This window comes from Neoarius graeffei, chromosome 4, assembly GCF_027579695.1.
Source record: "Neoarius graeffei isolate fNeoGra1 chromosome 4, fNeoGra1.pri, whole genome shotgun sequence".
Classification (NCBI taxonomy): Eukaryota; Metazoa; Chordata; class Actinopteri; order Siluriformes; family Ariidae; genus Neoarius; species Neoarius graeffei.
Window position 1 is genome coordinate 67,152,314 of NC_083572.1, and position 17,890 is coordinate 67,170,203.

At 37.3% G+C, this 17,890-nt stretch overlaps 1 protein-coding gene across 1 annotated transcript in view; it reads right to left on the reverse strand.

Annotated features, from left to right (window-relative positions):
- Positions 1 to 17,890, reverse strand: part of LOC132885162 (metabotropic glutamate receptor 4-like) — a 320,710-nt gene that overhangs the window by 134,289 nt on the left and 168,531 nt on the right. The window contains exon 2 of the mRNA XM_060919511.1: positions 10,051 to 10,267. Within this exon, the coding sequence (XP_060775494.1) occupies positions 10,051 to 10,267 (217 nt within the window). The remainder of the gene's footprint in view (positions 1 to 10,050; positions 10,268 to 17,890) is intronic.

Genomic DNA, 17,890 nt, shown 5'->3' on the forward strand with positions numbered 1-17,890 from the left:
ATTTTTAGAAGCTTGTTCGTGTCCTTGTTACATTAGCAACCAGGTAAATGTTTATGGATTTTATCATACATTGTAGAGCAGGAGTTATCTTAACAACTATGTTATATCTTCTTATATGGTCAATGCTTCATGGAAATAAAAGTTGTTTTCAGTTGTAAATTGTTTTAAGTGACTCCCTCTATGTCACATTTTGGTAACCCCATTTCATGGACTGACCCATTATGCAATTTACAACTTCTTAAAGGAGAAATATGGTCTAAATCAGTCCATAGCTCTGCTGTTTGAGGTCACAAAGAGCTGTCAGTAAGAAAAAGAATTGAGTAAAATTTTCTACAACATACACCAAATACAGAATCAGCAGCCAACTAATGAAATGGGGCACAGTAGCTCATTTTCTATGCCCCATTCAGTTAATGTTAGCTGCCGGTTCGCTATTCGGCCTAGGTTGTATCAGATTTTCTAGTTCTTTTTCCCACAGGCAGAACTCGGTGACCTCAAACAAACAAAGGGCTATGGATTGAATCACACGAGATTTCTCCTTTAATGGTACTGGAAAAACTGGAAAATTGACCTTGAAAGTCCTTAAAAAGTGCTTGAATTTGATTGTAAAAAATGTGTACGAACCCTGATTTATGTTTAATAAATAATTCCTACTCAATGAAGATCAGAATTATACATTTAAAGCCACATAGACAGCTATTATAGATTTAAATCCAGGTTTAAGTCAATTTCCTCAGCTTGTTCTAGACCTATACACAGTATTTTTAGATGTTGTTACATATAGAGTTAGATATTTATTCTATATTTCTCCAAAAGTCTAACAAAACTCAGTGTCAGAAAAGAAGACCTGGTCTCCCAGGAACAGCAAACAAACTGAATAAAGTGTAAATTGAAAGCTTAATTTTTGCATTCAATTTGTCTGAGATTAAGAACAGAATAGAAAAGAATAAATTACCTTATTGCTATACAGCTTCAACCAAATTTGCTTTGCAGTTCATTATTTGCAATGCTTAGAATGGAAATGAAATTAAAAACGTGCCAATAGACATATAAAGCATATACGTACAAGTGTGCATTCTGTATGGCTATGAACTCTGTCTAGAATGTTTACTGAACATGGTACTGTATAAATAAAGCACAGTGTTATCAATTGACATGACTTTATAAGTGCTCATCACATTCTTTTCTTGCTCATAAGACAAGGGGGGGGTTGGCTTCGTATTTTTAGTTGATACATTCTTCTCAAGTAGGGATATGCAAATGGAAGTTGATAAAAACTCTACACTGCTTATCCATTAAGGGTTTGGGGGAGCTGGAGCTAATCGCAGCTGACTTTAGGTGAAAGACAGAGTACACCATGGACAGGTCGCAAGTCTATCGCAGGGCTATCACACAGAGACAGTCATTCACACTCACATTCACACCTATGGGCAATTTCAAGTGTGATAGAAAACTGGCTTACTATAATATACCCTGAAATAAGCTGAGCAATTCTGAAGCACATATAAATCAGAACATCACTCTGTCTGTGTTAGAAAATGCATAAGAAAATCGATTTGAAATTAAATATTTATTGTAGTTCAAGGCAAGTATTATCAGTCATTTAAAAATTAACTGGAGAAATTAAATGTTAAGTGTCCATAAGGTGTAATACGCACATGAAAGGTAGGGGCAGTGTAGCGGCAATATGGGGATGTGGCGTAACAAGGTCAGTTTACATCATGTAAATCAGTTCTATATGAAGTTCTATACTGTCTGAGTTCTCTGGTGTGCCCTGTAGTGGAATCCACCAGTAACATGCATAGTACATCAGCAAGTATGTGAACAATTACATTCACAACCCAGCAGGTTGTCTACGCTAATGCATGGTTCAATAGCAACTATATCTCTGCTCATACAGTGTCAGAAAATCCATAAGAAAATTTACCTGAAATTAAAGGTAGACTGCCTTTCAGATTTTTCAAGTGTAGGTCATAAAAAGAATTTTCTCTGACACCCAATTTTTGTTTAGTGAACTGAAAGCTACTTAATTTGAATCACAGACTTCCAATTTTATTCGTTTTTTTTTTTTTTCCAAAAAGAACAGTTAATAAATTTAGGGCCATGTGGCCCTAAATTTTCCACTATTTTTTCCTGCTTCACCATGACCCAATTCGAGCTACTATGTCACGCATCACGCGGTGAGCTTTCCCTGTTCGTGCAAGGCACTGTGGGATACAAATTTGAAACAGGAGAGAAAAATGGAGGACGCGAATAAAACATGAAAGACCGACTACAGTAACGGAAAGCGAGGAGAAAAGACGTTATGTTACAAAGGAAAGGAAACGCAGGACCAAACTAATAAATATTCGCGGTCAGTGAGCACCTTGGTGTGATCAGCTGTTCGTTTAGCGACAGAATGATGTAACTGTCAGTGCACGGTCAAGGTAAATCTGTAGATGGCAGTAATGTAACACTGGATGCCAGCTGCCGTAAAACCCAAAAGAAGAAGCAGGTAAACCTGCACATACGCACACTGGACTTCCTCTGTCTGCTTGACTGTGTGAAGTGAGCGATTTAATGTATATTATTTGCTAGGGAATCCCCTCAAATTAAATAACTTCCCAGTCACAGAATGGCCCGGTTTTCTTTTCTTTTCTTTTTTTTTTGAGATTTGCAAAAATAAACATATATCACGATGACCAAATTTCAGAGGGAACTAAATTTCACCACTTTTATGAAATCGAAGGGCCGTATAGCTTTAAAAATATATTGTGGTTCAAGGAAAGTATTTTGGTCATTTCAAAATAAACTGAATTTTTTCTCAGCCCTCAGTTTCAGATTAAGTGATTCTTCTCTGTGTGCTTATACCTGAAGCTCTCAATGACAATGTCAGCAAATCCTATGCCAGAGTCAATTACACTGGGCAAAGACACCATGCAAACAGCCAAGGTGTAGACACTTAAACCTTCCAAATGTTCAAGGACTTTAACAGTCTGTGTTCACCAACAAACTTTAGGGACTCAAATCATGGTCTATTTAAAAGTTTGACACTCAAACCTAAAGAATGATTTTCATTGAGATAATGATGTACAGGTGTTAGTCCAGAAACAGTCTCACGAAACCAGTCTTGATTTCCTGTCTGTGGTAATATAATTTAAACTTGTCATGCATATAATGGGGTTACTAGATTAAAAAAAAAGAAAATCATCACATTTTATTAAAACTGTGAATTGTAACCACTAAAATGGTTTCTGATCTAATTACAAAGAATATTGACATGCATACAGTCTGCTGAAACTTGGCTTTCAATGGCTTTCATATATCAACATTAATGCTCAACCTGTTTAAGCTTCTATATGGCATTTTCACAGATTTTGTGGAGCAGTTTTTGTATCATTGTATATTTACCATCCTCCCATTTCAGTCCTGTCCCACTGCTACAAAGCAATATATTTCATGCAATCCAATCTTCATTAATGGCCTAGAGAATTTTATGATTACTGCAAATAATTTGCTCCCGGCAGATATCCACAGATATTTAGCATTTATGTCTTTAAGGTTTTTATATATAATGAATTCTGATTCCTCCTTCGAGGTTGGTTTGTGGATGCTGGTCCTGTAGAATGCTCATCATTCAGCAGTTGGTCATGTAGACTCCAGAGAGCTCCTTGCTAACAGCCTTACTCAGTGATATGCAATCACTGCAGTCACCTTTAAAAGTCACCAAATCTCTACTGCCATTTCGTATTTCAACCCATCATGGCTGCTCAACACATGATAAATATGGGCCATTATTGGAACTCTGAAGATATATTAAATATTGAGATTCAGGGGGAGTCAATGGGGCAAAGGAGTGGGGGCTTTTAATGCTACTGATGCATTCAAATTGATTAAAAAGAGTCACTTTGTCAAGAGACTAAGTGCTCAGATCTGCCAAGTGCCTACACCCAACTGCCAGGAACACCACTTAGTTTATGGGGTGGGAGGGGGGTGCCTAGTCTCCTCTGCTCGCAGTGAGAATACTGTACAAGACATTTGGTTACTGTTCTTTGAAACACAGGCATCTGTTGGAAATGGTTTACAAATAAGTTCATGATATACTCTTTCTGTAAAGACATGGTTACAGTTGAGATTACAGGTGTGTCATCTCTTTCCATGTTATCCATATTAAGAAGAAAAATAGAAGCAAAGGTTTAAAGCAAAACAAATATTAACCACCACATGGAAAATCATGAGAATGTGGAACCTGAAACTAGGAACCATATTTTAAAGAAACTAAGAAAGAAAAAACAAACAAACTAGATGTTCAGAGCTGAATAAGGCAATAAGGAAGATATAAGGTAGAAAGTAATATCAGTAAAACATAACTTAAAGACAAAAACCACAAGACCTTTGAGACACTTTCACTTTCTCTTTTTTTGCAGCCTGTTTTTCTCACCTTCTGTGCCTCTAAGTTTCGAGGATAAATGAGCAAACATCCCTGTGGTTTGAGCAAAGGCTATTAGAAGAAAGCAGAGTGCAGCTGTGAGACTCATGGTTATTCATATCACGGCACTCAAGTCTCATGCTGTCCTTCCCCCCAGCACAGTTATGGGACTGGGCTGGACAGAAGCCATAGCTAAATAATGGAAAGGAGTAATCTTTTTAGCTGCCACTGTAGAAGCCGCCAATATTTGTGTTCCAGAAGGGAGGAAGGTTGGATTGCACTTTCAAATTGTGCTTTTTTTTTAAAGTATATTATTTTGCCGCTTTATTCTGACTGATATTTGATGCAATTAAATGTTACTGTATGAAATTTAGTGTGATTTGATATGTTGTTTGATATTGACAGTCTAGCAAGAGAAAATAATCTGTTTGTCTATGGGTTGGTTTGGGTTTTTTTTTTTGTTAATTAAAAACAAAACCTTTGCATGTGACTTGAGATAAGGCAGATAATATAAAATGATTGCATTAAAGATTATAAAATAATTTTTAATGTAAAAAATACGAAGGTAAACTGTTGTCTTTTATCAAGATTTTTTTTTTAAATGTAAATATTACAAAGCAGTAGGACTGAGGATACAATGGCAAGTGTTTCCTTTTTAATGCAGTTGTCACTTCTGACACCTGCAAATAATTCTAAACTAGGTTCTCAGTTTCATTTCATGGTCTTTACATTTTTTCCTCTGTTTCAAATGGATATTTTTCCCAGTGGTTAATGTGATTTGACACATTCAAATCAAATTTGCCACCCACTCTCCAAGAGTTATTAGAGCAGCTTTGTGACTTGAGACTCAGGGTATCTCATTATTATGCTGGCAATTTATTAATGCCTTACTGTTGGCCGTTCCTATGGCCATTTCCAGCACTGTGGGTAGACCATTTTCTCAAACTCTTAAGCACTGACTGTGACTTTCCCTGCTGCTATCCATTCTGTTCAGCTTTGTGATTAAAGAAGAAAGATCATTAATGTCCTGGTGTTAAGGTGATGGTTTTTGTTGCTGAACTTCAAGGTTCCAAGTTGTATCTCCCTTGTCCACATTAGCCTTGTGGAGAGATAAGATGTCAATACATGGATAAGAAACAGTATCTCAGCTGGTGCCACTGGGCTAGAGAGAGGTGAAATTGTACTGAGGAACTCTGCAGTTGGTGCGTGTCAACGGCAGTAAGTGTTTTTTTTTTTTCCAACAGCAAATTACTTGTGGGTTATGTTATAACAGAGTTACCAAACTATGCAATATTTAGCACTACCTGAAACACAACATACCTACCAGCAAATCAAGGTCTTCGGAGGAATCTGAGCATTACAGAGAAGCAGCTTTGGAGAGTTTCAATTGGGTACAGCTATTCTGGAGCTTTGCACTTTCTCTGTCTTTTTTGGGTCAGGTGGAATTCTTTCAAAAGTTTGGTAAAAAGATATTATTTCTTGTATTTAATGCCAAAACCACATACCTACACCAATACCTTCTAAGTATTCCTTCAGGTATTAGATGATTAATTATCTTTATATTTTTATTTGTATTTATTCAGTTCCTGACTTACTGTATTTTAAGATGCTTTGCTGTACACTGAACAGTATATAAAATGCATAGTTGTTCAACTTAATTTGTATGAAAGGCTTTTGCTATGTCACAAGAAATGAAAACAGCTACTATACAATTCAAAGTTCAAATATACAACATCTTAAGGACACACTATTAATGGTACAGTTTCATTAAGCCTGAGTAAAATGGTCATGACTGGGTTTCACTATTTCAGTTATGTAGGCTTACTTTTACTGTTTCATTGCTTGATATTGCACCAACAGGTTCAGTGTATGGTATTCCCGCATTTTCTTTGCAAGATCCACCTTGTCAATCACATTCTGTATGAATTATTGTTGACAGTGAGAGATACCCTTAGGCAGGAACAGCAGAGAACCAAATACTGTGTACAGGATTGCTTAGACCTTTTTACAAAGTTCTCATAAAAAGATATTTTTCTTCAGGCACTTTGTAATGCACATTACTCAGTCTCAACAAACCCTATAGATACAGGTTACCGGGCAAAACTGGTAACATAAAACTTTTACCAAGAAGACAAAGCATTTTTGTTGCAGACCACATGTCTCAACTATTACGTTAAACTAATCTGAGTTAGTCATGCTGTCTTCTATAGCAGGTACATGAGCAATATTTGAAATGTGTGTATCTGGAGAAATTTTATATCCATACCAAGCAAATCGTTTACAAACTCTACTTCTAATCTTCTGACACACCTCGTGTAAGAATTAGGTGAACTCCAAACAAATCTTGGATTATTATTTTTTTTCTTTTTCTTTTTCTGATTTGGGGTTGTACAAAAAAAGACCTCCCAGTATTGATTCGTTTGACCACAATACATGTTTCCACTGTGTGATGGTCCATCCCACATGCCTGTGAGCCCAGAGAAGTCGACGGCGCTTCTGGACACAGTTAATAACAAGGCTTCCTTTTTGCACAGTAAAGTTTTAACTGGCATTTGTGGATGTAACTCCATATTGAAGAGCTTGACAAAGGGTTGCTAAAGTAATCCCGAGCCCATGTGGTTATATCAGCTATAGTGGTGCTTGAAAGTTTGTGGACCCTTTAGAATTTTCTATATTTCTGCATAAATATGACCTAAAACATCATCAGATTTTCATACAAGTCCTAAAAGTAGATAAAGAGAACCCAGTTAAACAAATGAGACAAAAATATTATATTTGGTCATTTATTTATTGAGGAAAATGATCCAATATTACATATCTGTGAGTGGCAAAAGTATGTGAACCTTTGCTTTCAGTACCTGGTGTGACCCCCTTGTGCAGCAATAACTGCAACTAAATGTTTCCAGTAACTGTTAATCAGTCCTGCACACCAGCTTGGAGGAATTTTAGCCCATTCCTCCATACAGAACAGCTTCAACTCTGGGATGTTGGTGAAACAACAATCCAGTTCACTCCTCACATGAACTGCTCGCTTCAGGTCCTTCCACAACATTTCGATTGGATTAAGGTCAAGACTTTGACTTGGCCATTCCAAAACATTAACTTTATTCTTCTTTAGTGATTCTTTGGTAGAACGACTTGTGTGCTTAGGGTCATTGTCTTGCTGCATGACCCACCTTCTCTTGAGATTCAGTTCATGGACAGATGTCCTGACATTTTCCTTTAGAATATGCTGGTATAATTCAGAATTCATTGTTCCATCAATGATGGCAAGCCGTCCTGGCCCAGATGCAGCAAAACAGGCTCAAACCATGATACCACCACCACCATGCTTCACAGATGGGATAAGGTTCTTATGCTGGAATGCAGTGTTTTCCTTTCTCCAAACATAACGCTTCTCATTTAAACTAAAATGTTCTATTTTGGTCTCATCCGTCCACAAGACATTTTTTCAGTAGCCTTCTGGCTTGTCCATGTGATCTTTTAGCAAACTGCAGATGAGCAGCAATGTTCTTTTTGGACAGCAGTGGCTTTCTCCTTGCAACCCTGCCATGCACACCACTGTTGTTTAGTGTTCTCCTGATGGTGGACTCATGAACATTAACATTAGCCAATGTGAGAGAGGTCTTCAGTTGCTTAGAAGTTACCCTGGGGTCCTTTGTGACCTCGCCGACTATTACACGCCTTGCTCTTGGAGTGATCTTTGTTGGTCGACCACTCCTGGGGAGGGTAACAATGGTCTTGAATTTCCTCCATTTGTATGCAATCTATCTGACTGTGGATTGGTGGAGCCCAAACTCTTTAAAGATGGTTTTGTAACCTTTTCCAGCCTGATGGGCATCAACAATGTTTTTTCTGAGGTCCTCAGAAATCTCCTTTGTTCATGCCATTATACACTTCCACAAACATGTGTTGTGAAGATCAGACTTTGATAGATCCCTGTTCTTTAAATAAAGCAGGGTGCCCACTCACACCTGATTGTCATCCCATTAATTGAAAACACCTGACTCGAATTTCACCTTCAAATTAACTGCTAATCCTAGAGGTTCACATATGTTTGCCACTCACAGATATGTAATATTGGATCATTTTCCTCAATAAATAAATGACCAAGTATAATATTTTGTCTCATTTGTTTAACTGGGTTCTCTTTATCTACTTTTAGGACTTGTATGAAAATCTGATCATGTTTTAGATCATATGCAGAAATATAGAAAATTCTAAAGGGTTCACAAACTTTCAAGCACCACTGTATCAATGAATGGCAGTTCTTAATACAGTGCCATCTGAAGGATCAAAGATCACGGGTGTTCAGCTTGAGCCGTTGCCCTTTACGCACCAAAATTCTTCCAGACTCCTTGACTCATTTAATGATATTTTGTACCATAGAAGGTGAAATATCCAAATCCCTTTGTATCTTTTTTTGAGGAACATTGTTTTTATACATTTCAATAATTTTCTCATGCATTTGTTGATAAACTGGAGATCCTCAGCCCATCTTTGCTCCTCAAAGAATAGACTTTCCTGGATACTAATTTTGTAACAAATCATGATATCAATCACCTGTTGACATCACCTGTTTCAAATTACATCATTATTTAATTTTTTCAACCTCATTACTAGCCCTAAATTGCTCCCATCCCAACTTTTTTTGGAATGTACTGCAGGCCTGAAATACAGGGCTTGATGTATATTCATAAATGAAATAAAACTGACCAGAGAAAATATGAAATATCTTGGTTCATACTGTCTGCAATTAAATACAAGTCAAAGTAAATTTAGAAATCAGTTTTCTTTTTTATTTGCATGTTCCATACCATCCCAACTTTTCTGATTTAAGGTTGGACACCGTATGCTCTGGATCAAAAACAAAAAAGACCTCCAAACTTTTACCAGCAACAAGTCCAAAAGTCAGGGTCTGTTATGGTATGGGGTTGTATCAGTGCCCTTGGCAAAGGTAACTTACACTTCTGTGATGTCAGCAGTAATGCAGAAAAGTACACTGAGATTTTGGAGCAATATATTCCACCTTCAAGACAACAACTTTTCCAGGGATATTTCAACCAGCCAATGCAAAACCACATTCTGCACATATTACAAAGATATGGCTGTGGAAGAAGAGGGTGTCTGTCACCTCTGTCCCCAATAGAGAATGTGTGGAGAATTTTGAAATGAAAAATATGACAACTACTGTTGTATGTACTGTTGCACACCTTAAAACATGCTTGCAGGAAGAATGGGACAAAATAACATCTGAAATACTTCATCACTTGGTGTCTTCTTTCCTTAAACATATTTTAAGTTTTGTGAGAAGGAATGGCAACATTTAAAGTGGCAAATGCTTTACTGTCCAAACATTTTTTGAAACGTGTTGCAAGAATCACAATGGAATTAAGTGTTAATTTTGAAAAAAATAAAACAAAAAAACAAAATGAACAAGGTAAAATATCAAATAATGTGCTGCTGTGTTGTTTTGAATGCAATACAGGTCATCGATTATTTAAAATCATTGTTTTCATGTTTAATTTCAACATACCACCCCAACTTTTGCTGATTTGGAGGTTGTATTTTTATTCTATTTATTTAAGGCATTTTAACACTCAGAGTCTTTGTAATTAAAGAGATATACAATGATTTCTCACCATCATCGCGGGTCTTCTGGATAAAAGCATCCACTCCACTTTCTCCATAATTTCCTTCTGAGGCAACAGTGGCCACATAGTTCCAGCCCATGTGGCGCACTATGTCCATTATAGCCTGGGCCTGGTAAGTGTCTGGAGGAACAACTCGAGAGAAGAAATCATAGCGTGTGTTGTCACTCAACTCTGGTGCTGTGGATGCATAGCTCACCTGGGGGATCTGAGAGGGACACAAAATATTGAGATTCAAGTCTGCAATTAAAAAAAAAAGAATACCCTACTTATTCCATAGTTACCTCTGACTTTATCACATACCTCCATGACAAAAACTATATAACTATAACATATACCACACTCCCTTTCAAAGTGAAAAATAAGAATTCATTCAATATTGTTTTATTCAGATTTATTATACCAGTAGCAAACCTGTAATGTTCATCCAATATCTGAGAATGGTATTTTCCAAACATACTGTATATTTTTTCACTTTGCACTTTCTTTGACATAGCATATTAAACACTCCTTGCTTTTATTTTTCAGGAAAACAATATGACACTGTATTCAATGTAAGAAAAACAATGTGACACTGTATTACTGAAAATAACCATACAACAATATAACTATCAAACTCCCTAAGCAGCTATAACTATGGGACACTCTGCTGTGCCACTTGCAGAATTTTTGAAAGCTTTGTGCAGGTGGTTGGAGACCTCTCCCAAACCTTTCAATCCAACTTCTCTCAGAACAAATTGATGGGGTTAAGGTTGGGTTACTGGGCAGACCAATCTATTACAGACAGAACTTCTTTCTTCATCTCCACAACTCTGAAGTGTTTTTTATGAAATCCACCAAAACAAAAATCATTAAAAGGCTATTTAATCAGTTGAAAATACAACAGAATACAAAAATTTATTAGCAAGTTCAAAAGGCTTTTCATTATTTTCCAGTTTCAAACATTTAATAATAAATAAATAAATAAATACATAAATAAATGAATGAATGAAAACTAATTTTTGTTATGCCTTTATTTATCATTTACTTTCCCTTTTTACTTCCCACTTTCTCTTTCCCACTACCCAAGCAATGTTCACATCTCCTCACTGCCTATAGTGTATATCAGCGTTTCTCAACCTTTTTTCAGTCACGGCACCCTTCAGAAGTATGCAAATTCTCAAGGCACCCCCATATAAAATATACGCAGTCATGCTGACCATACGCTGACCCCGGCAGTGACGCTGTGACATGGGAAAGGGGGCCGTGAGACAAATTTTGATGATGCATGAGGTGGCAATGATCTGCATTAGTGTAACTATAATTTTTTGGAATTTTAATTCATTTTATTTATTTCAATGTTAGAATATATAATTTTTTGACAGCACCCCTAAAGAAGCCAGATGGCACCCTGGTTGAGAAAGGCTGGTGTATATTAACAAGCGCAGCATGTCCAAGCTTGGCTAGGCATTAGATCAGTCCAGGGGGTTTGGGTCTGATATCGATGGTTAATTCATACCCAGCTATAGCCTCACTAACATCTACGGTATTGGCTCAAATATGGTGGTACTATTCCTAGACTATAATATTCACATGTTTCTTGTGCATAATAATTAGCCAAAGATGCATCAGATACTGCCTATGGAAATAAAAGTATGTGTTCATTACCATATAAGAGCTGTGTATGTTGCAATTATTTTTCATTTGGAAAGGAAAATGGGAAACAGTTGGGTTTTTTTTTTTTTTCGTTTTTGTGGCACACTCTAAAGTAATAAAAATTGTTTTTAAAATAATTATCAACTAATGCAAGTTCAGACAAAATAAAAGGTCTAGGAATTCAAATATTTTTGAATCCAAATATGAAAAATGTCCACTTCAGAGCTGACAAGCAAAATTATTTTGTTGAAAGATCCATTCATGGCCAGGTTTTTTTGGTGAAATATTCTGGTACTTAATAAAATTTATGATGTCTTCAATGTTCGCAAGAACCTCTAGATGTAGCAGAACTGAAAAAGTCAAAAAAATAAATTTTATGCTTGGTATTAGGTGTTTGTATGCAGCGATTTTTTTCTTGCAACATTTTGATAGCATTCTTTTTTATCTCATCTGACCACAACACACAATTCTAATTGTGGTTCCAATAATTCCTACTAAAGTATTGATTTTGCATTTTGTTGTTTTCAGTTGTTTCTCACAATCATTTCAAGCAGCTTGTTGTTATAGCCTCTTGAAAGTGATGTTGAGACTTAATAATCTGTGCAATACTGCAACTGTGACCTTTGTGTCCTTTGACTTTCTCAGCATCCTCCTGAACTGTGGCGGTCAACAGCTATTTGTATCTTTTCTGTTGGAACCTTGTTGGTTTTCTCCAAGGTGATGGAGGAAAATGGATTTTTCATTTGTGTACAACTCATATTTGCTTTACTCATATTAGTTCCATAAAAAAATGAAACAAAGACAATATTTGGTATGAGTCAACCCTTTGCTTTAAAAAAAATACTTGTCTCAGGTACAGTGAATACAGTTTTATAAGGACATGAGCTGTAGGTTTTACTGAGCATCTTACAGAACCAGCCACAGGTCTTCTAGGCACTTTGTCACACTTGCTTCTTAATTTTGCAGCAAAACCCAGTAGTCTTCATTATGTTTTCTTTTTTAATCTGAAAAGTGGTCTCTTATGTAACATGCTGCTCAGATACAAACATTTGTTTTTCTGTAACATGTAATTTTGTGCTGGAAAATGAACGTTTGGAACTCTAAAATGCTTCTGTACTGACTCAATAATGTAGAAGTCATAAAGTCATAAAATAGAAATCTATAACATAGCTTGTTATAGACAGTTTGTTGTTTGTTATTGTGTGTTAACAAATAGGGTGCCGAAGACTTTTGCACAGTATATGTAAATATATACTGTGCAAAATATATCTCATCTCATCTCATTATCTCTAGCCGCTTTATCCTTCTACAGGGTCGCAGGCAAGCTGGAGCCTATCCCAGCTGACTACGGGCGAAAGGCAGGGTACACCCTGGACAAGTCGCCAGGTCATCACAGGGCTGACACATAGACACAGACAACCATTCACACTCACATTCACACCTACGGTCAATTTAGAGTCACCAGTTAACCTAACCTGCATGTCTTTGGACTGTGGGGGAAACCGGAGCACCCGGAGGAAACCCACACGGACATGGGGAGAACATGCAAACTCCACACAGAAAGGCCCTTGCCGGCCACGGGGCTCGAACCCGGACCTTCTTGCTGTGAGGCGACAGCGCTAACCACTACACCACTGTGCCGCCCTGCAAAAAAAAAAATAAAAATAAAAAATATATATATATATATATATCTCCATCTCCCCCCCAAGGATGGCAATGTTTTAGTAGTGTGAATAATTTGCCATAGGTCCCCCCCTTTTTTTTTTTTGTGACAGGAAAGTTATGTTCCATTGCCTATTTTGTTTGTGCCAGGAATCCTGAAGTAATTCTCATATTCTCTAACAGCATGATGCCAGTTACAATCGCAAACTATGATGCAGCTTCAGATCTTAAGAGGAAATCTCTTTAACTGTTTTTAATATATATTGTATGCACTGTATAAAATCAGGACTGTTAGTGTGAAGGTCTTTATACAACATATGGTCAAACATCCTTAGTGTAATTTTGGCACATAGTACTTAATGAAACCAGCTATGCAGGAAAAGAAATTAGAGATTGTTTTGTACTTTCCTTCTCTGTGTTCTGACCTTAACAGAGTGCTTAACAGAGATGCTAAAGGTTACTACTGTTGTCATGCTTTAGGTGTGCATCTATTTTAAGAATTAAAATACGTAGTATTTCTTGGACAGCTGGTGCAGAGAAAGGCATCAATGTCTCTGCATGTGAATACATTAGGCTCTGAGCATGAATAAGTTTACATAAATACTGTATATGTGATAACTGCATCTTGTGGCTCATTTGCTCTCCACCCTTAAAGTATCTATCTTTACATCTGTAAGATGTTAATCTGTTTCCATAAACCAGATTTCATCATTTAAAATGTAAGATGACTTAGAGATGTGGTAGCATTCAGTTCTCTTTTTTTTTCCTTCACTGTAAACCCCTGTTCACAGTTAAGGCTTTTGACAGCTTGCATACCCAGGACAGATTAGATATTAACTAATTAGAAACAAATCTCTCCCTTCCACTATATAGTGATATTGCTCAATTTTTGTTGTTTACTCTGATAACAGGTCCAATTTTCAGTCTGTCAGCGTCAGGCTAAGTGGCAAAACAAATGGTTGAGCAGCGAAAATTGAATGTCAAAAATGTTGCACAATCACAAGCAATGGAAGAAAATTATCCTGTTCTGTGCGCAGCAGCTGTCTCTTGAGCAGGGCCACCCACCACTATCGTAATCCAATCCCATAAACCAATTTCATTTCATTTTCATATGCTGGCCAATGAACAAAACAGAATCATACATTCCAAATCCCAAGTGTAAATGGAATCCCAAAAGATCTTCATGTTGCTGTTAATCAGGTATAATAGTAGTATACATTATTATATAGACACGAGTGTTTTACTGGGAAATACGCCACTCGTATTTTTCATACAAACTACATCCAGGACATTGAGTAACATATTTTTCAATATGTCACACATGAGGATATTAATGAATTGCTTTGATAAATTTGGGTACTTTTTGTTTGTGAATGTGTCTATATAATAAAAAGAACATCAAACATTGGCTTGAAGATATGAAGTTTATCTTCTCGTGTTGAAAAACTGGTATTTTTCATATGAAATACATCCTGAACCTGAGTGACATATTTCCCAATATTTTCACTCCAAAGACATCACTCCCAGTGTTTTCCCACTGACTTGACGCGTGTTGTCAAAATAGCAAATCGGTTCAAAACTAAAATTCTTTTGATTAACTTGCGTACTTTTTTTTTCTGGATGTGTCTATATAATAAAAAGAATATTACATGATGGCACGAAGATATGAAGTTTATCTTATCGTGTTGAAAAATATTTCACTCGTTCACTGTGCTCACTTGTGAAATATATTCACTACTTGAAGATAAACTCCATTTCTTTGTGCCACCATGTAATATCCTCTATATATGTCCCATCAGTGCCTGCAAATTCTGAAGTTAAAAATGCCTATTATACAACAGTTATTTCCACTCCAATAATTTGGTTGAATGATAAAAGTTCCAGGAATGCTTATATTTATGCCGCTTTTCCACTACAAACGCGGCTGAGTTGGGCTGAGCCGTGCCGTGCTGAGTTGAGAAGAGTGGGGCTGTTGGAGTTGCATTTCGACTACAACCGTGCTGAACCGTGCTGGCTGGAAGTGGGTGGACACATTGGGTGGAGTTAGCGAAAGTGGGTGGACGTCACGTGATGTCGTTAGGCGGCGCAAACAGTGACATCAGTGACCTTTTAAGCGGTAGTCTCACGACCCGGATAGTAAACAATAAACATGGAGGACATGGAGTCGTTAGTGTTGCTGGTCTTGGTGCTGTGGCTTGTTGTCACCGACAACGCCAACAGATACTGGCAAGAGCGTATAGATGAGGCGAGGCGCATAAGGCTTCAGAAATTCTCGTAATTCTTCTTCTTCCGGGTTTACGGTGTTTACAGATCCCAGCGTGCTCGCGGGGCGTGTGAGGACACTCCTCCTCACCAATCAGTGCACAGGGGAGTGTCTCCTCACGCCCCTAGCCCCACTCGGCTCGGTTTGGCTCGCTTCAGCCCCACTCCAAAACAGTGCGAGTTTTGGGTGCTAAGCAGGGCTGAAGCGAGCTGAGTCGCGCTGCTCTGAGATAGTCGAAACGCAAGCCGTGTCGGGCTGAAGTGAGCTGAAGCGAGCTGAAGTGAGCTGAAAAAGGGTAGTGGAAAAGGGCCATTAGTGTATTACACAGCTTTGTTGAATTCTCGATTCTGATTGGCCAATTACGACATTCTAGGATCTGTTATTTCTGTATAACAGACCACTGCTATAAGCCACATAATTAGCAGAAAGAATAAAATTATTCTTAAAGGTGTCATTCTACGACAAACTGTTTAATACTTGCTCTTTTTGAAATACCATAGCATGTGAAAATGTTCTTCTACCCCCATTCCCTGTATTATCCTATGAAAGAAAATAGATGGAAAAACAAACGAATCAGAAAAAGCCCTACAAACTTATGGCACTTCGAAAATTAGTAGTCATGGCCTCGCCCATAACCCACTGGAGGGAGCATCACAGTGCTGTTAGCCAATCAGAAGCGATATGTTTACATGTCATGAACATTCATGAGTAAGAGCTGAAATCCTGTCGTTCTCTCCCCACCCACTCCTCCACCAAACTAGAACAGCCTGAAACAGGAGCACCACAGCATTTTTTTCACCAAAACCGGCTCACAGGGCATTCATTCATACTAGAGACCACAGCACAATTAATGAAAAAACGACGCAATGACACCTTTAAAGCAATAAAATAATTTTTTAATCCATATTTTGTCAAATTATTGATTTCTTTAGTAAGTAGCCATGTAATAAGTGGAATAATGTACATTGAGCTAGCTATTATCACGAAATAAACCCTTTCAGGATGATTCAAGCCACTGTCACCCGGTCAGGGTTGATTTTGCAACAATGGCCAGCTTGCTGTACATTATCCCTGACATAACAGCACCATTTTTACATGAATATAACTTTTGACTTAAAACATGAAAGCTCATCAGATGAAGATGAAAAGGAAGAAAGGATCCCAATTTCACCCGAAGCACCTTTAATGGGACTATACAAATCAATGTGCGCTTGCTAGACAGCTAGCCAATGTGCTATAAAGTGAGTGTAGCTTTTTTGGGATCTGCTAATAGAGCAAAAATAAACTGAATATTTGGCCATATTGTGTCTGAAAAATAAGATACCCAATATAAGTTTCTTGTTTATAGAAGTGTTGTATAAAAGCAATAATCCACTTACAATCGTGCAGTTGGCACGACTGTGATTTGGTATAGCACTCACCTGCTACAGCCCAATCACAGCCTTGCCTATGTTCAATATAACTGCACTCTTATTAGGGGGGGTTGTTATTTTAAGAATTTTGACTTTTCCATGTTTTACCCCCCTAGAAATATGGAGATGGTCCATCTATGTGGGAACATGTCAAATTTTATTAAATTGAACCTTGCTAACCCCCCTGTACATACCCTCTGAAAGTTTCCATTCTTACAATATGACAAAATACATTACAGTGCTGTTTGATATTAGAATGCTGCTTTTTTTTAATGTGTTTTAAAGTTATCAATGAATGCGAACCTCTTCAGGTATGCCACTAGGTACGACTACAACATTTTCAGTGCAGATGATCATTATTTTAAGGTAATAAGCTTAGTGGTAAGTAACCTTACATTCAAGTAAATTAAACATATGGTAATTCTGCTCTTTTTCAGCAAGTTTTAAAGTTATTGATGGATGTCACACTCTTCAGTAATACCTCAAATATGAACTATTTTTAAGCACAGAGGATCATTACTTAAGGTTACTAATTTAGTTTTAAGAACCAGTATGCACAAATGATTCATATCTGAATGATATCTCCCAATGTATTAAATAGTCATTATTTGTATTCTTGCAGGTAAATAATGGCTTCTGTTGCAACACGGTCAAAAGCTAAGAAGATACTAGGTGTAGTAGAGTACATAGAGCAGGCTGAGTTCCCTTCTGGGATGCTTCCAACAGGGAAGGACATCATTCAGAATATGCTCTATCTGCTGCGGCTGAAACGTGCTGGTCAAGCACAGAGATCCAGGGATGCTGCTGCTCAGTTGCTGGCAGAACTTGTTCAAGAGCACTGGTTATTTTGTAAGTTATA